Source organism: Passer domesticus, chromosome Z (genome assembly GCF_036417665.1).
Source record: "Passer domesticus isolate bPasDom1 chromosome Z, bPasDom1.hap1, whole genome shotgun sequence".
NCBI lineage: Eukaryota > Metazoa > Chordata > Aves > Passeriformes > Passeridae > Passer > Passer domesticus.
Window position 1 is genome coordinate 8,457,503 of NC_087512.1, and position 20,035 is coordinate 8,477,537.

Genomic DNA, 20,035 nt, shown 5'->3' on the forward strand with positions numbered 1-20,035 from the left:
ATCCTAGAAACAGCAGGCTCTATTCCAGCAATTCCCATAGAAGGGAAGTGACTCTAGAGGCATTTTTTTCCAGATATGTTATTCAGCCCTGATTGCCACTTCCCCACACTATGATTCTGTTATAGACAGTCCCTAACTTTTCCCAACCATCCTATGCAAAGAGCAGGGAACTTTGTAACTCAGCTGTCTTTGCTGGCTAGCATTCAATCAGACAGCTGGGTCACCAGGCAGCTTTAGAGACCTAGTCCTCCTTAGATTTATTTTAGGAATTGCTAGTTATGTAGATTGAGTGTTACATAAATGTAATGGCACTATCAGTACCCAAAGATGGCAGTGTCATTTAAAATTATTATTTTTCAGCCCGGTCAACAACCACAGGACCACTGGGGTGAGAACAGAGGGGGGAATCAAAAATGGCAGAGGGAAAGAGAGATCAGCATTTTTAGCAGCCAGCCATAGTTAGATTGATTTGTGTCAGTCATGAAACTGGACTTGAAAATATTTTCCTATCTTGATGTACACTCTGAGAAAGAAAACTTCCAGCTAAACCTGGAAAAGCAGCTGCAGAAATATGTGTAAGGGGGTCTGACAATGTCCTATGCATTCTCTTACTTGAGAGTAGGAGGAAGAGATGCTGCTTCTGTATGATTTGATGAGATCTTCCCTGGAATGTTGTATCCAGCTATTAATAGTTCAGTCTTCAAAATGAATGTTAAAATTGCAAAAGGTTCAGAGAACCACATTATGACTTATGTTTGAAAACTCTGCCTTACAGTTAAATTCTTAAACAATTCAACTTGGCTTGTTAAGGAGAAGATTAAGTAGTGATTTGATTACTGTCCATTAATTACTTGAAGGGAAAGGAAGGAGATATCTTATAGAAAAGAACTCTTTCATCTTACTTTTTCATCTAGGACAGAATCTAGCAACTGGAAGTAGAATTCAGAGATCCCAGAAAGCTGAAAATGAATTTTTAATGGTGGAAGTGATTAAGCATAGGAACAAATAAAGGATTTATTCATCACAACTATCTTCTTTAGTCTTGGAATTTACAAATCTGCATTGAACACATTCCATCATTAATTCTAGCAATATGTAAGTTACTTTGTAAGCTCCTGAAGTTAGATGGCTTGTCATTATTCCTAGGGCAGAATGGTACAAAGAAAATGTAAAAGGCCCCATTAAAGACTTTTTCTCCAAAGACTTTTCTGTCTTTTGTCCTGCAGATGAGTGTGGATCATTTTTCAGCAGAATGCATTAGTAAAAACCTGAAGCAAATCTATCTAATTTAATGTTTTCATTAGTTGAAACTTGTAAGATGTTCAGACTCTTCTTAGCTTACCTTTGGTTTCTTGCTGCTGTAAAGCAAAATGATATTTTCTGCAATGTAAAGTCTTCCTCTGTTTGCCCCTGCTTAGGGAACTCAATCATACTTTTTCAGTTTTTCTCTTCATGCTTACGAGGCTGCCAAACTGTAGAATATAACCAGAAATATCTGGATGCTAACCTTCACTGGCCACTTCAGGTTATGATTCTGTCAGGAATACTTTGAAAGTTCTGGCCATTGAAAAATAAGTGCAGATCAAATTTGCATTTTTTAGAAACTTATAACATCAGAACAACATGAAAACCAACTCATTCTGTGTGTGTTTTTAACAAAATAATTTGTATTGTGTGTTCTCATGGGTATCACTTTGTAGTAGCATATGTGAAAGATGATAAAATAGAGTATTTTTTTGGGTATTGTAAAATGAAGTCAACTAGGGAAGGTAGGAAGAAAAAGTATTCAGAGATGCTTAACTGTATCAGTGAGGGATCAAAGTGGTGAATCATGTAAGCAGATTTGAGTTGTTTGATCCTTGCACTTTGGTTTTTCTGGTTATGAGACATGCAGAATACAACTTTGCTCAGTGAAGAACTTGAGGCTCACTCTGCTAGTATGACTGTACAATCTATGCATCCTTAATTTTTCAACATTATCATGCTGGACTTAAATAATTGATGAAATTTAGGAAGTGGCTGCTCTTGGGAAAAGGCTCACCTGCAATAAAAAAAAGGCAGCAGGTATTGCTCCAAGAGCTACTGCAAAGTCTTTCAGTCCTGAGTTATTCTTGTCAGATTCCTGCAGGTATGAGAGAGCTGGCTGGGATTCACTGGCATTCTCCAGCTTCTCCCATCAAGTGGTGTGTGATGAAGTGGTTTCCCTACTGCATAAGGGATCTTCATAGAGGGACAGTTGTATCAGCTCTTGTATTTTTTGGTGAGTTCTCAAAAGAGGAGCCAGCACTGTAGATTCTCAAGATACTTACACTGATCCCTACCCTGGCTCCCACTGTACAGGAGAGGAATTTTATGGAGCAGAACATGTTTTCTAGATGCTATGCAGTCCCAGGCTTCTTCCTGTGCTGCAGAAGTGCTGGAGGGAAGACTGATTGTCCAACAGCAGCCTGGGTGGGGGGGATGGGTAATAATGGGGACATAAATTCCCCTTTAACTCCCACAGCAGATCCAAGTGTTGGCCAGAGCCGGATCTGGTTTAGGTAGTGGTTGGCTTCTCAGGGCTGCAGGTCTACAAAGCTGGCCTAGAGAAAGATGGAAGTTTCTTACGTGGATAAATACCTGGTGGAGGGTAATGACAAAAACAGAGATGGACTCTTCTCAGTGGTATCAAATGAAAGGCCAAAGTCATTGATTTAAACCGAGATAGATAAAAGTCCCTCAAAATGTAAGGTAGAACTTCTTTACTGTGGGTTGGTTGAGCAGAAGAGCAATATTGCCACAGTCTAGAGAGGCTGATTTTAAAAATCTGACAACACAGTCCTGGACACCATGCTCTGACTGACACTGCTTTAAGGCAGAATTGGGCTAGATGTTCTCCAAAGGTACCTGCAAACCTCAGGTATCCTGCGGTTCTGTGATTTTTTTTCTTTCTTTTTCATCCTTTTTCCATCATACATAAGTGTAAGCCAAAATTTGTCCCATGTTTTGCATAGATACTTGATGCTTTATATGAATCTTCTGGACCAGTTTCATTCCCCTGGTAGTATCTTGTTGTTCTTTGGAAATTTCACTCTGAAAGATCCTCTGACCTTTTGCCTCAACTATCTTTTTCCCCCTGACCTTGTTACTTGGTCAAAGGATTGAAAGCTATTGCTTTGTTGCAGTATACAGTGCAAACTTATGTTACTTAGGCAATTTGGGAGTGAGGAAGGCCAAGGTGAAGCTGGAACTGAACCTAGCAAGGGACACAAAAAAGCTTCTATACATACATTGCCCAGAAAAAGAAGGTCCAATGAGGTGCAACTCCTCCAATAAAAAAAAAATTATGGAAAACTGGTAACAACAAATGAGGAGAAGGCTGAGGTACTCAGCAACTTTTTTCCCTCAGTCTTCAATGGCAACCTCTCTTCCTACACCTCTCAAGTGGACAAACATCAGGATGGGGACTGGGAGAGCAAAGTCCCTCCCACTGTAAGAGAAGGTCAGATTCCCCACCTGAGGAATCTTAATGTGTATAAGTCTTGGGACCCAATGAAATGATGTGGTTGCCAAGCCACTCTCCATGACATTTGAAAAGTCATAGCAGGTAGATGAAGTCCCAGGTGACTGGAAAAGGGAAGCCATTGTATCTATCTGGTGAAGTGGTAGAAAGAAGGACTCCAGGAACTGCTGACCTGTCAGCCTCCCCTCTGTGCCTGGGAGATCATGGGATCTAGTTTCCTCCTGGAAACTCTGCTAAGGCACATGGAGGACAGGGAGGGGAATTGAGGCAACCAGCATGGCTTCACCAAGGGTGAGTCCTACCTGACACACCAGAGGCCTTCTGTGATGCAGTGATGGCAGGAGTGGACAAGGAAAGGGTTACAGATGTCATTTAGCTGGATTTGTGTAAAGCTTTTGACATCTTCCCTCACAACATCCTTCTGCCTAAATTGGAGGGAGATGGATTTGATGGATGAACTGTTGGGTGGTGAGGCATTGGTTGGATAATCACATCCAGAGAGTAGTGGTCAATGTCTCAGAGTCCCAGTGGACATCAGTGACAAGAGGAGTCCATCATGGATCTGTGCTGGGACAGAGTTCTTTAATGTCTTCATTAATGGCATAGATAAAGGGATCAAGTGCACTCTCAGCAGGTTTGATGGCAGCACCAGGCTGCGTGGTGCTTTGACACACCTGAAGGATGGGATGCCATCCACAGCCAAGCTCCAGGAGTGGGTCCGTGTGAGCATCATAAAGTTCAAGGCCAGGTGCTGGTGCTGCACCTGGGTCAGGGCAGCCCCTGGTAGCAGCCCAGGCTGGGCATGAGCAGCCCCAGAGCAGCCCTGCCCAGAAGGGCTTGGGGGAGCTGTGGCTGAGAGGCTGCACATGCCCCGGCCATGGCACTGCCAGCCCAGAGAGCCAAACGTGTCCTGGGCTGCATCCAGAGCCCCGTGGGCAGCAGGGCAGGGAGGGGATTCTGCCCCTCTGCTCTGCTCTGCTGAGACCCACCTGGGGCACTGCATCCAGAGCTGGGCTCCAGCACAGGAGGGACAGGGACCTGCTGCAGTGAGCCCAGAGGAGAGAGACAAGATGGTTGGAGGGCTGGAGCATTACTCCTGTGCAAAAAGGCTGAGATAATTTGGGTTGTTCAGCCTGGAAAGGAGAGGGCTTCAGAATTTTTTGTGGCCTTCCAGTATCTGAAGGGAGCCCAGAAGGACTATTTACAAGAACATGTAATGACAGGACAAGGGTGGACAACTTTTACTGTGAAGGTGCTAAGGCACTGGCACAGGTTGCCCAGAGAAGCTGTGGATGCCTGTCCTTGGAAGTGTTCTAGGCCAGGCTGGATGGGGCTTGGAGCAAGCTGATCTAGTGGAAGGTGCCCCTGCCCGTGTCAGGGGAGTTGGAAAAAGATGATCTTTAAAGTCCCTTCTGACTCAGACCATTCCATGATTCTGTGATTCTGTTTGAGACTAATAAATGTTTACGTAATTCTGTTTTTTTTTTTTAACTATTTTTTTCTTTGAAATCTACTTTTAGTAGCTCTTAAAATCCATTTATGTTAACCCCCCAATTATACACTTAACATACCTGCTTAAGATGCATAATATTTCATGTACTAAAAATAAAACCAAGCAGAACCCCCCACAATTTCTGTCAAAGAAATGAATATCTGGTTTATATCCCAGCCTTATACAAAGGGGAATGATGAAAAATATTGTCCAAATTTAATGTTCAGTAGCTGGCTGCACAAAAAAATGGGAAGAGGTCCATTAGGGACCTGGGAGATGCTTAACTACAAATTAGTAGGGGCCTAGGCAGTTCTCTAGAATAAATATCACTGGTTTTATGCCCTGTTTTTATACACTTCCCTAAACATTTGATGTTAACCACTGCTGCAAATGGGTTAGGGGCAGGTGTTGGATCTGCAGTGGCTACTCCTAATTTTCATGGTGCATGCTAGTGCAAAACTGACTGCATGCCCATATGTATGACTCTGCTTCTTCCTCGCTCCTCTGTTAAATCTGGGTCTTCTGCCAAATGTCTTCAAAAAATATTCTCAGAGCTGCTGTATCGTTTCTCATTGTCTCCTCAATGGCCTGAGCTGTACATGTCCATCTCATCAGGCATCATCTGTCTGCTTCCAAGAGACCACAGCACTGCCATAAAACACTAACTTTCCTGTCTCTTAATTATGGAATACATAAGCATCTCCTGCAGTGTGTACATCCCCCTCAGAGCTGTTCTGGTCAGGAATACTAAAGTGCTGGCAGCCTAGCTTGTTTGCAGGTTGGTGTGATTATCCAGAGGCAGCACATTTGTAGATAACCATTTGTGGCATGATCCAGGGGATTTCTAATCGTTGTGTGCCACCTGGAAGCCCCTCACTTGGCCACTTGATGGCACTCTTAAATATTTAATTGGTTGCAAATGTTCTCAAATGTACCAGTTTCATAGAACAGGGATAGAGGAAACAGAGCCTCAGGTATTAAAGAATGAAATACAATCAAAATTGGAGCAATAGTTCAGGTGACTGTGGCAAATGCTGCCTGGTGTGTAAGGAGAGGATTAGCACCCGTCCGGCTTCCCAGCTCCAGAGTGCTCTGCAGAGACTGCCTCAGCTTTTCCTCATAGGAGAGGTGCTCCCTCATCTTGGTGGCCTTCTCTGGACTTGCTCCAGCAGGCTGAGGTCTGATGTGCTGAAGACCCCAGAGCTAGATGCAGCACTCCAGGTGGTGTCTCATGACAGCAGAGCAGAGGGGCAGAATCCCCTCCCTCAACATGGTGTTAGCTTTCATAACATACAGGCAGCTGCACCATTATTATTTACATTGTAAAATCATGCCCTTATAGGCATTTATTTAAAGAAGAAAAGGAAGGAAGAATTATAGTGTATGCTAGACCCATGATGAAAAAGCTTGTCTGATCAGAATGAGAAAACTCCAGTTTTCTATACAGCATTACAAACTCAGCCAAGTTACATATTCCTTCTTTTTGCACTGCTCACCTGCTCACCTCACTCTCAAGGGAGCTCAGATGAAAGTCAGATCATTCTGCTTTTTTCATGAAACTGCTACATCTTTTCATCCCCTTCTCCTGTGTTTTTGTTTGCTTTTGAGCTTTTGCTTTCACAGGCCTTGACAAACAGTGCATGAATCCAGTGGTTCCTAAGTACTCATTTTTGTTGGCCTGGTTGACTGTGGTTTCTCTTGTATTACTCTGCCAGACTGTATTTTAGAGGAAGAAAGGCTATCTCTATCTATCCATCTCTGCTTCTGAGGTGTGTCTTGCCTCTGACATGTGCAGAGCCCTCAGCACATATTAGGACTTCAACAAGGCCTCAGGACATATATAAATTACAGCTTGCTTCGTCATCTGTCAATTTTGTCTTCTCTAAAATATCCAGAAGACTTTGAAATTCTGGTTTTGTACCTCTCTTATCCAAACCGCAAGTTCCTAAGAGCCCCAGCTAAAAGTGTTAACTGGATCAGGAGTAACAGGGATTAGTCAAGCAGCTGGTGAAAGGTGTCAAGCAGAATGTTAAATTTGACATTCGAGCATCTAAATCAGCATAAGCCAAAATGATCTATCACTTGCCTCCTCTGCTCTGGTGGACTTGCTCAGCATTTGCAGATCTTGCAGTACCAACACTGCTAATTGGAGGGTACATATTTCCCTGTGCTAGGAAATGCCTGTGCTCACAGAGTTCAGGCCAACGCAGGTGGTCTCAACAGGAGCGTTCAACTTCCACTGATGAATGTCAGAAAATAAATGCTGGTGGAATTATCATCTGAGGCTGTGTCTCAGAGGGGGTGCTGTAGTAGCCCTGGATCTAGGCATTGTTTTCATTGCTCCTGTGGGTGGGAATATAAACTCACAGCAGATGAAATGTGTGACTGATGAAAAGGCAGGTGAAGTTGTAAATCATGCTGGGAACAGAGCTGTTGTGCAGAGTGATTAATGTTGTGGTAAACCAGAATTATTCAAAGGAAATGCAATTTAGTGCAGTTAAATATAATATAATACCTCTCTAGACAAAAAGGAGTATTGTATTTTGGAAGGCAGCAACTCTTTAAAAAAATAAAGGAGGAAAACCCCACTTTTGTGTACAGGTGAGAAATCTGAATCCCAGTGTGGTGGCTTGGCAAGGAGAACAGGATTCTGGTGTGCAAACAGGGAATCCTGAGCAGCAGTAGAGATATTATTTAAACATTAGTGGAACTAATACTGGAATATTATGTTTGATTCCAGAGCCAACATTTTTCAAAGCATGCAGAAAAATTTTAAGTAGTTCAGAAAGAGCCACAGGTTGATTCAAGAGTTGGAGAGCATGTCCCAAATGTGGAGAGAGAACAACATCCAATTGAAATTTGGATTCAAAATGAATTATGTCTGGCCCTCACACAATCCTAGCCATGTGATATCCTCCACTTATCTCTGGAAAATTTGTTAATATTCTACTCTTCTCCATGTCTGCTGAGAAGTGGCTTTCTCTTTGCAGCTGTGGAGGCAGTGTCCTTCACTGGATGTGACAAAGTTAATGTTGGTTCCTGGCTTTTTGCTAAGCAGCACTGTGCAGTGCTGGTCAAAATATCCGGGATTTTTTGAGTTCAGGCTGTGATGGTTATCAAAAGTATGCTGAAATGTGTCTACTGTTCAGTTTTTAGAGTGTTTTAATGAAGAGAAGCACCAGCTATGAAAGAAATCCTTTATCCAGTCAAGGTAGGCATAATAAGAATTAGCAGTGGCAAGCCAGGTAAGTAAGGAATTAGGTGCAGCTTTTTAATCACTCAAAGCAGTTAAATGTTGAAACAAACTGGAAAAAGAAACAGTGGCTTCTCTGTTTTTTGAGATCTTCATATGAAGTATGCATATACTTGCCAAAACCAAGTTATCAGGCTCAAAACAGGATATGCCAGTAACATTTTTGGATCTGTGAAAAAGAGGACGCCAGGCTTTCTGGCCTTGAGTTATGAAGTAATGAGTTCTCAAAACATTTTCTTTTCTGGGAAGGGACTGTTTTGAAAGTCCAATATTCATATTTTCATTGCCCACAATATGGTTCAAAGCCTGATCCATAGTGATGTGGGATATATCAGCACAGCATTGTGCTGTACACAAGTGCAGTGTACCCGAGTGCTCTGAGCATTTAAAGGAATAGGAACAGATTGAGCACCAGTGATCCTAGTTTAAATTTCTCAGGGATCCTGGGATGCAGTCTGCTTGAGCAGAACCCTCTGGAGTCCCAGCTCTGTTCCCTGTTCTAGTCTGGTAGTCGCCTCTGCTGCCCTTTCTCATTCTGTAAAAAGGAATGCTGCATATACAAGCCTAAAGCACTCTCAAGTGCCATAAAACTTTGAGATACTATTGTTATTCCTGAAGAGCTTTGAAAACACATTCAGCCCATGCCCAAACTCTCTGAACTCTTGGAAAGCTTTGTTCTTTCCTGATTTTTTGGAACTACTGGCATACAGTTAAGCCTGAAGTGCCAGCTGTTTCCTTTCTTACAGCACACACCAATTCTGCGACTGCAGCAAAGTGTGGAATTGACACAGCTTTTTAAAATAAGCCAGGAGAGAGTCTTGCTAGAACAGTGCAAGGTCATTCAACTTGTTTCACAGCGGGTTAGATTGGCCTGTGCTCAGTGCTCTGCTGCACAGGATTTGTTCACTGATAAAAAATAAATTGTATTGAAAATTCACTAATTTGTGACTTGCTCAGTCATCATGTCTATGTCATGCAGATGGAAGCACAGGAATATTCTTAGATTGTGCTCAGGGGTTTGAAGATTTCCGATTTTCTAGGGAACATTTGCTGGTCTTCTTTTTTGTCCTCTACACTTTAAATATTGGAAAGAGAAAGAAATAGCTGAGATATATCTTTGGCTACCAACAATTTTGTGAAACTGATCTCTCCCCCAAAGAGGAGATTGCCTCGCCAAGTGTGGAGCACAGCCAGCCCCTTCCCTTGGCTTCTTAGTAAACCAGTCCTAAAGGACAGAGCCCCAGCTAGCCAGCTTAAAGCATGAATATATCTGGGAGAGTAGAAGTACTTGTAGCTGTGATCCTCAGAAACAATCAGCTGTTCACAAATATACTTCATTTTGCCCTTCTTTCCCCTCCCCCAGATGGGCTCTTAGAGGACACAAGACAGATTTTAGGTACCAGCAGTTCTTTTCAGTGTGATGATATCTTGGTCCAGGACATGTCAGTGAGACAGCTTGCAGACTTGATTTTTAGAAAGCCATCACAGGATCACAGGATCTAAGATATAGGGCTACAGGTTTTTGGGTTTTAAATCCTCTGAAGAGAAAGTAATTTGCCAGTTTATCACACATGAAACTGTAACACTGGCTCCTTGTATAGTAAAAATACCAACTTTAACTCATGCCTGTGGAGGGTCCCACATGATATTTATTATGTAGCTGCAGGATTTACCTGAAGCATTGTGCTTTCTGCCTTGAGAATGATGTTGCTTTGAGCATAGTTGTTCAGCCCTAAGCATTTTGGAGGAAATGGAAGAAAACCATGTATGCCTCATGGCTTTTTTGTTCATGAATAAAGAGGGAAAGATACAAATAATTTTTTTTTAAATCTGTCCAGCAAAAAAAAGACTTTGATCCGAAGCTGGACATTTGCTGATTCTTTTAAATTCAGCCAAGGAATAATACAAATGAAAAATCTGTTAAACCAGGTACTTAGTAAGAATAGAAGATTCAGAATAAAAGATTCAGATGCTTTTCAGATTACTACTTTGCATAAACTATTTGGTGATATCACAGTGATATTCTTGGGTACTTTTCTACCACTACAGTATTTTTCTGAAAAGTATTTGGGGTGAATCTGTTCAGCTTTAGAGGCATATTCAGAGGGCTATTTTAGACAGTGATCATAGTTGGTTTGAAACTTATTTCTGTTTGCTTTGTGATGTTTACAGGCTCAGTTCTCCATGTTGAGACCAGTGATCATACTATCTGCATCTTTCCTTAGCAAAATTTGTTTTCCTACATACATTTATTATATGTCAGGGTCTAAAATTTAGCCTCTGCTCAGGTGAACACTGAGGGCTCCTCATGGCAGCAAGAGTCTGTTCATTCTCTTCTTCTTGCTGTGCTGCCTTGTGTCTTCCTGTAAAGAACAAGTCCTGCTGGCACTGATTATCAGAAAAACTGTCCAATATATCTAATATCTCCAGCCCTGGTATTTCAGAAAACAAAAACTTCAAAACACCAGTTTTCACTTAGTGGATCTGCATGGGGCAGATATTCTTTATTCTTCCAGTCCATACCACTGCATCCATGAGGTGCAGAGCAGCTGTCTCAGGTCTGAAGCTGCTGCCTTAACTTCCAACAGTGGTTCACCATTCTCAGATCTTGGTCTGTACCTTTTGCACCTTTTGGCTGTGCTCTGTGATCTTCTAGCATTGATTCACCCTGCATCCTGAGAGTCTTTTTGCCCAGTGTTTTGGGGCAAAGTGCAGTACTCTGCTTGTTTTTACTGAAAACCAAAAACCTTTTCCTTGAAAATGGTGCTCTTCAAAGCTATAGCACAGATGTGTTGCTGTGAGTATGTGCTGTGCTTGCCATTCTGGAACACTGAATATCACTAATAAAAGAAGCCCTTTAAAAAAACTATTAATTAAAGAATATGTTGGTATCTCACAGGTTAGTACTCTGAATGAGAATTCACCGTATATTAAAATTGATTGATATGCCTGTGCTCAGCAGGTTAGTGTTTTGCTGAGGTTTATGTGTCATGCTTCAGTGTTAATTGTGGGCTATTCTCATCACATTACCTTTCATCAAGAATAGGCTGTACTTTAGCAATCATATTATTCAGCCTTACGTGTCGTATTCACATATCTGTGATTTAACCCACATTCCTGGTATTTGGTAACAAAAAGGAGATGATATGAGTAGGATTCAGCTCTTAGATTAAGGTGGGTTTAACATTCTGTAGCAGCCACTGCAGTCAGTGGAGCCTAGAGACTTAAGCAGCACTCACAGAAAACTCCCCTTTAAGGTGCTGCTGGTACTGATGGTGTCAGAGCTTGGACTCTGGGTGCACAGCCAGCACACACAGACCTACATTTGGGTGTTGAAAGTTGTAAACTGGACCCTACATCTCACTCTGCCAGAGCTTCTTCCCAAGGCTTTCCTTTCCTCTGCCAGACTAACGCTCAGGTGGAATTGCTGAAGCTGCTGAGCCATTTCACCTGATGAAGACCTGCTCTGTCACCCCTAACTGAGGAAAGTGGGTGGACTCTGTTCCTGTCAGGTCACTGGGAAGAGAACCACCTCCAAAACCCCACTTAGATCTCTGGCTGAATCACCCCCTGTAGAGGTGACTCCTCTCCTGTCTGTGCAAGGAGCATGGGAGCAGCCCTCTGAGGCTCCTCAGCACAGTGCTAACAGATAGAAAATTAATGTATGCTACAGACCTTTTGGGAATATGCCTGGCTGGTCAGCCCACTCCAAGAGAAATAAGAGCATGAAATAAGTTAAATTCAAAGACTATCCAACCAATTTGACTTCATTCTGCTCTGAGTCACTCCTGGTGGTCGTTTCCACAGCCTTCCCAAGTGTTTTTTCTTCTGAGGAGAGCACAAATTCATACTTATCATGCATAGACCTCAACTACATATCAGTTCAATGACATTACTTGGCTAAGAACAAAGACAATTCTGTGAATTAAAAGAACTGGAAAATCTTGGATGGAGAAAGTAAGTTCACTTCCTTTTCAGCAAAAATTCTAAGAATAAGGCTCCCCTTCATTAAAAAAAAAAAAAAAAAAAGTTAGAAATATTATTTGGGGTCAGATATGTTTAATGCCAGTTTTGGAATCTCACCTTTCTGCAAAATAAAGAAGGCATTTTCCTCTTCTATCCCCAGTACAGAGAGACCTGTGAAAATATTCTATTTTGATAATTTAGTACAAGCAGCAGTAATAGTTTCGTTAATGTGTGCTTCTTTACTGGTTCTTTGAATGCTTTTATGTGGCCCTGTTAAACATGGAGTACACAATGTCTGTACCTGCATGCTGACTTGGAATCAGTTTGCTACTAACTCTCTAAAGTTTGTGTTATCACTGGAGTACACATTTACCAAGACCTGATCCTGCAGGTTGGACAAAATGTTAAGAAAGGTAGGAAGCAGTTTTAAAAGGAGAGGACTGTTCTGGAAATAGAATGTGTAGTGAGTACTTGAAGCACAGAAAGGAGTAAATTTATTTCCCATATACTGTGTGCCTGAAGGCATTGGCAGTAATAAAAAGCCCTGGATGGCTAGAAAGCTCTCAGAGGCAGCATTGTTTTCATAGATTAGCAAAGTTCCTTCTTTGTTTCTGGGGAGCTTATCTACATCAACAGCTTTTCTTTCCCTTTCAGAGAATTTGGAAATTGTTTTTTTACATGATCGAAATACCCTAAGAATTGCAGAGACAGTCAGGGCATGATAAGAAAAAAACACAAAAGAAAGATGATCCTACTGAGAAAAGGGAGAGCTAATTTCAGGCAGCACAAAGAAAAGGTGAAAGTAAATAGAAAAAAAGATTGGAAAGTCTAGGCAAAAAAAGAGCTTCTATGCCAAGCAGGGAGATGTTGGACATAAATAGAAAATAAAGCTATAGTGACTTTTACATTGTCCACTTATGAGTAATGGCAATTGATAAAATGCTTTACAGATACATTAATGAAATGTTTTTCTCTGAAAAAAGTAGTGGAGACTGAAATAGCAAATATTGCCAATACAGAAATTGAAATTATGCTATCCTTGGTTCAGCCTTTATGTCTGCAGAGAATTGAAGTCCTAACCCACAGAAAGACGTGTAATCCTAGCCCAAGGAAATAAGTGTCCACAAAATTCTTCCTTTCCTCCACACTTCTCCTCCAAGGCTTCACAGGTCTCTCTCCTAGGAATAAAGCAAATACTACCAAAATAGTAGTTCTTCTGCATAAGTACATTGTGCCTATGTCCTGGGTGTGGCATGTCAGTGGTGGAAAGGATGTTCAGGTGTGGGCATACCAAAATGACCATTTGGTCCTGTGACTGGTAACTTTGCATTCAGGTCGGTTTCAGGCACAGGTGAGAGCTGTCTGTTTCTACATTTCAGTAGCTGAGGATCCTGGAAACTGATCTGACATCTCCTTGTTTAGATGACTTCATGAAGCAGGGCCACGGCATGCTCCTGCTCTACACGCTGAAGAACCCCTCCTTCCCAGAGTACTCCTTCAGCTGTGAGAGTGGTGTCATGTGCCTGGACTTCCACAGTGAGCACCCCCACCTCCTGGCAGTGGGCTTCTACGACGGCAACGTGGCCATCTACAACCTGAAGAAGGCAAGCCCCCAGCCCAGCTACAGGAGTAGTGCCAAGTCAGGAAAGCACACAGAGCCAGTATGGCAGGTAAGGGTGCTTTTCTTTTCCTGGGACTGGGCTTTGAATTGCATGGAGCTTGGGCACTGCAGGAGAAGTCCTGCATGGTAAAGGTGCTGTTTTTGTAAGTGTGATTGATTAAGTTGTATTTCAACTTAATTTTGAAATATGCACAAAGGCAAAGCAACTGCATGAATCCTTGGTCCTCAACAGACACTGAATGTGTGTGCAAAAGTTTGCTGTAAACAATTTTTTCTCCTCAGCTTTCGTTATTATAATTTACTTTTTGGAGAAGAACTGGTATCTTCTGTATGTACCAGCAAGCAATGCTATTTGTTTTCCAAACAGAAAATCAGAGGATGAGCAGTGCATAAAAACAAGTAAAACAAGTAAAACAAGTATACCAGCCTAAAAGAGAGCTCCTTTGAGTGCAGTAAGTTCAGGGGCAGCTGCCTGTGGAACTGGCTGCCACCAGGATTCAAGACACACTACCTTGTAGTTGACTTTTAGTTGACCTTGAAGTACTCTAGTGCATTCAGAACTGTGGTGTGCAGGTAATGTTCTTAAACTACTGCCACTCTGGCATCTGCCACAAAGAGACCCCAGATGGGTGGTGCTGTGAAGGGTCAGGATAAATACCTTGCTGCATCCAGCTAACCAGCTGTGTCTGCAAGGTATCTGAGCTCAGGTTGAAGCACTGGTACCTGTGCTTTTCATCTTGTTCTTAGCAGTAGAAGTGCGGCAGCACAAATTTCAGCATGGCCTGTATGAGCCTGTTGAGGTGCAGGGGTGTGTGTTTGGTTTGCTAGCCTGGGCTAAAGATGTTGCTGTGGTGACTGTGGCTGTCACCTGGTTTAGGCTGGCTGATTCAGTCTCATGCCACTATTCCTTGAACTTTGGAGCATGCCTTGCATGGATGGTCCCCCAGCCATGGCTCCATCCTCCAGTAAATTCCAGGAGAGCAAGGGAACCTGATGGGACTACAGATGAGTGTGGAATATGCCAAGAGCAAGACCTCTGCTTGCTAGAAACAGAGAGTTTGTGCAAATGTAACATTTCAGAGAAGACATGAATTTTGTATTTCCTGCCTGTCTGTCCAAATCTTTTCCTCTGGCAGATATTTATAGCTCTTCTATAACAGGTTAATAGAATAGCCTGGGTGCACACACACAACCACAAAGAAAACTTCTGAGCTTTTCCCATTGCCATTTAGGCTTCCAGTAAAAAAACCTGGCAAAATAGTAAGTCCTGTGTGAAGTTTTCCATGGTCTTGCTGCAGCATGCAATGAGAAGCAGCAGCTGTTACAATAGAGACACAAAAATCCCAGATCCCTTGTGCCCCAGATGATGTTGGAAAGGACTGTGTGCTGAAGGGGTGTTATTGGCAGCCTGTTGCCTGCAGACCAGGAGCAGGTACATACAGCAGAGGAGGTGTTCTGTGTGGGGTTTATAGGGATAGGTTTATGTGTACCACTTGGCAGCTGTGGGGCTCAGAAGTGGAAAAAATCATTAGACACTCTAGGAAGATAGCTCTGAAAAGGAAAGAAACTGCTCCATGGATATGGATAGATGTGTAAAGAAGTACCTGCTTCTTTATTTCCATGGGTTGAGTGCTGAGAATCATAATCATTTGTTTTCTTCAGCAATGAGAAAATTTTTCTGAGCAACCTGTTCTAGTGGAAGGTGTCCCTGTCCATGGCAAGGAGGTTGGAACAGAATGTTCCAGCTTTCCAACCCAAACCATTCTGTGATTCTGTAGTTAAAGTACCAGTATTTTTACTAAACTGTAGAATTTTTAACTTCTACAAAACTAGCAAGCAAAGTTAGTAGTTAGGTGATTGTACAGCAGTCCAAAGAGTTTATAGCTCTGTTGGAAAGATCTGAAGTGTAAGCATTTGTCAATATCAGCCAAAAGGTTTAGAAAAGATTTGCACTCCATTCAGTGTGATGAAAAGCAGCATGGACTATCTGTTAGGTTGAGACATTGGATTGTTATTCCTCATTCAGCATTTAATGGTTCTAGAAAGTGATGCCTTTTTTTCTCATATTTAGCTCAAAGATCCCCTATTCTCCCCCACTACCACCTCACTAGCCTGAGGGCCAGTCTTTGTCTAGATACTGGACCTCAAAAAATCCTCCCTTTTTTGTAGGAAAAGTGAACAAAGTAGAAAAGTAACAATGTTATCCTGAGCAATTAGGAGCCTTTGTTCTCTGGACTGCCTGATTTTTTTCTTTTGAAACAATGCAACCCTTTCACAATGGAAATAAAATGGGAAGTGGGTAAAGCAGACTGACAGCTCTTTTCTTGTGATGTTTCATTTTCAGTGACTTAGTAATATCTCAGTACTTTTGCGTAAAACAAAGCTGATGTAATGTTCCCATTGTTAAGAGCAAAATAAAATAATACAAATTTTCTACTTCTGTAACCTAAGAAAAAGTTTGCCTACCTTATACCACTCCCTATTTTTTAAAAGAGCATAGCAATGGTTACTTATAGATTTGGCAATTATCTCCCAAGCATTAAGTTCTACTGCATTGTAAATAATGGAAAATTCTAGTCTGTTTTAAATTACACATTTCTAATTGCTTATTACTAATTGGTGAGGATCCAAATCCTCAGAGAGAAATAAACAGAGAGGAATAAACGTGCATGTGAATGGGTATGCGTGCAGTGCAATGTAGCTTCTACCATCAAATCTCAGGTGTCACAGGATCATAGAACTAGAAATTATCTCCCACCTCAGTGAATTCAGGCCTCTAGCTTTGGATGTAAACACCAGCTTAAAAGGAGTCACCTCCTGAAAAACTCTGTCAAACCTGCCATGTTCTGCTGGGAAAAAAAAACTGTGTGGCATTAACCTAAACCCCTCTTTAATAAAAATTCTCAATTAGTCAGCAAAATCCTCACACTCCCATCATCTCTGAGTAGGCCTACAAAGCAATTCCCTGAACAGTCCATGTTTTTGAGGCAGTGGCTCAGTCCCAGGGCTTGGCTCTGGAGGTTAATGAGGTTGGCCAGTGTGGAACTGCTGGGCTAGACTTTGGCAGCCACAGGAGCTGTGTTCTTTGGAAGAAGTGGCACCTTGCTGGGAAGGGGCTCTCAGGATAGAGCCTCTCCTTTTTCTAGCTTTATTTTTTTTTCTTTCTCCTTTCTTTTAAAAAGTTTATGTTTAGGGTTTATTTTCAGCTGAGAAGAGTGATTTTTCTCTTACCTTTTTTCACTGGGATATACCAAATATTTTAGGATTGAGCTATCTGGAAGCTCAAGTAGTTCAGAATCAGGAATTGATAATTGAAACTATGTGTCAGGGTTTGTTTCTGTTGTTCAATCTCCTTCCTAAACCACATCTTATTTGACAGATTTGTTTTCACTGTGAGCTTCTATTTTACTTTCACATCAAGCCAAAAGCATGTTATTTCTGCTGAGACTAGTACAGAGCCAATCCTGCTGCAGAGGGTTGAAAATAATTTTTATTTTACTTGCTCACCATCAGAGTTGCTGACGAAATTCCCACCGCAGAGTGTTGACCCTAGGATCTGCAAATGGAACATTTCTTTTAGTTGTGCTTCAAGAAAATCTCGGCTGTCACAGGCATGCCCATGTGGACAGTGTGGTTTGGAATTGCTGTGGAGACCTCACTGCTAAGAAACACATCTTTGTTCAGTGTTGATGCACTGAAGCTGCTCTGGCCTCCCTGAGGAGCTGATACCATGGAGCTTCAGGTGGCCTCCTGAGAGAATTATTTTCTGCTGTATATTTGTACATGGGAAGAGAAAGGGCTGGCCACTGCAGGCTGATTCTTCACCAAATCCCAGTCAGGTTAGATGTGGTGCTCATGGTTTGGACAAAGAAGTCAAGGCAAGATGGCGATAGCCTACAAACTGCCAAAGGAAACTAAAAGGAGTGTCAGCTTGCAGAATAGTTTTCCAGCAGAACTTGTGGAAAGTTCTCAAGTGTCAACCTGACCAAATGCACCTGAAATTTCTCACTGGAGTTTGTCACATAATTGTGTGACCCCTTCTATTTATCTATTTTCTGTGTTCCAATATAAGTTAAATAAATCTACACTGAACTTTTGCAGTTTGTGAAGCCACTCCAGACTCACTGAATTCTTGTTTTGTTGATAGAAGTAAATGAAAATCCCTTTAAAGTAAGCACAGACTGCTGTTCTTTACCCCATTCTGTGCTTCTGAACACAACTCCACAAAGAAAGGTCTTTCTGAGAAGCTGATCATATTTTCTGCACTTAGGAGAAAAAAAAATGGGTTTTGTTCATAATTCACTGTCACACCAACACATTGTTTCATTCTGATGATAAGCATTCTCCTAAATATGTCATCTGCAGTCAGACAAACAGATTTTGCTGCTTGCATTGCCTCTGAGATGTTACTGCTTCACATAATATTTTGTTCCTTTGGCTTCAGGCACACAAACTTTTTAATGCGAAGGAAATACAAGAAAAATATAAGACAGAAGGTTTCTATCAAGGTTTCTATCAGAACAGCCTCAACACCCCTCCTGTTGCCTTCACTAAGAAGCACAAAATAGGTGTTTGCTGAGGAGAGTTCAGTGAAAAAAATCTCATTCAACTCTGTGATGATAGTGCTAGGGAATAACTCTGGAGAAGAAACAGAAATCGGAAGAAATGAAAGCAACAGAGACCTGAAGCCAAGGAATATGAATCCAAGAAAGGGGGAAGAATGTAGCCTGAAAGCAAAATGGAGCACAAACCTAATTGTGAGGGTCATTTAGCATCAAACCTCTTCAGTAATGCAGGACAACGGTGTTTCTCATGTTGGGTTGGTTCAATGTTTGCAGGGAGGACTTTCCTCTTCAGCTCCAGCTTTCTACTAATTTTACTGTACCACCAGCTGTGCCTTGCATACCTGGCCCAGTACTAACAAGACAGAAAGTTGAATTAACTTCTGACATCCCAGAAATAAAAGAGACCAGAGAGGTTACTCATTCTGCACTTGCACAGAAGTAGGAAGAAACATCCATCACAGTGGGAAAAACATCCATGGACTAGTGAGCATGCATTTGGAGTCCAGACATCTCAGTCTGTCTGAGGCTCCCTTGTTGGAAGTCATTTTTACTCCTCCTGCAGTTCTTAGCTGCAGTCCTGCTCCCTACACTGAATTCTGTGTCCAGTAACAGGCTGCAGTTGTCCTGTCTGCTGAGTACCTGGGCTCCTCACTGCAGCACCATGAGGCATTTAGTGACTGACTAGCATCAGTTGTGTCCCTGTCCTCTCCTGGAGGGAGCTGAGGGGGAAGGGCTGTGCTTGGGAAGAGTTGCCATATGTTGCTGTAGAAATCAGGGTCAAGATCAGCAGCTTTATGGTTGTCCTCAGTTGCTGGGAGAGCTCACTACAGGCATAGCCCTAATGGAGGAAATACTGTCTCCCACAGAGTTAACTTCTACCACTTTCTGGAAAGGCTGTGCTGAGCCACAAAAATTCATCTGGAAGCTTTGGGCTCATTTATGCGTGGTAGAAGTGGTGGAAATTGCAAGATAGTCCAGTGGTAGAAATGCTGGATAAAATTTTTGCTGTATGCTTATACCTTGTCCAAAACTGTTGGACACTTTTTAAGCTAGTATACGTTAGGAGAGGTAAACATCCAAATGCTTATTCCTAAATGTCTTTGACAATAATGAACAAAATCTCTGATGGTTTAACTTTGGCATTGTACTTTTCGAGATGGTATCTGTGTCTTTGGGAGATTCAGAAATTATTCATGGTTATTTTTAAATTGTGCCTTGGGCATGGATTCTTTTGGGTTGGAAATTGTCTAGCAAAGTGTCCATTGCAGATCAAGTAATGTTTGTATAAAAAAATGAGCTCTTTTTGCTTTGATGCTGCATTTCCCTCTGTACTTAATTCAGATGCTGAACTTATTTTCTACCTTCTGCTCTCACTGTTTCTTGCTAAATAGATTCTTCTCTCGTGCTACTCTTACCCCCTCGCTTTTACTTAAGATCCAAACCATCATTCTGTGGGTTTTCAGGTTGGTTATTTCTTTTCTGGTGTCTCCAAGCAACATACAAGAAACTTTCTTTGCCTGTTAGTTGCACTGGGGCTAATTTGTGGAGAAAATTTCGCTTATAAAATTTAGAAGTCCCTTTAAGCCTTGGGATGTTGGAAGATGTTAGCCTGAGGTTTAAAATACCAGAGAGGTAG

At 41.9% G+C, this 20,035-nt stretch overlaps 1 protein-coding gene across 1 annotated transcript in view; it reads left to right on the plus strand.

Annotated features, from left to right (window-relative positions):
- DNAI1 (dynein axonemal intermediate chain 1) overlaps nucleotides 1-20,035 on the plus strand; it is a 136,536-nt gene that overhangs the window by 48,792 nt on the left and 67,709 nt on the right. The window contains exon 13 of the mRNA XM_064403788.1: nucleotides 13,636-13,883. Coding sequence (XP_064259858.1) covers nucleotides 13,636-13,883 — 248 coding nt within the window. The remainder of the gene's footprint in view (nucleotides 1-13,635; nucleotides 13,884-20,035) is intronic.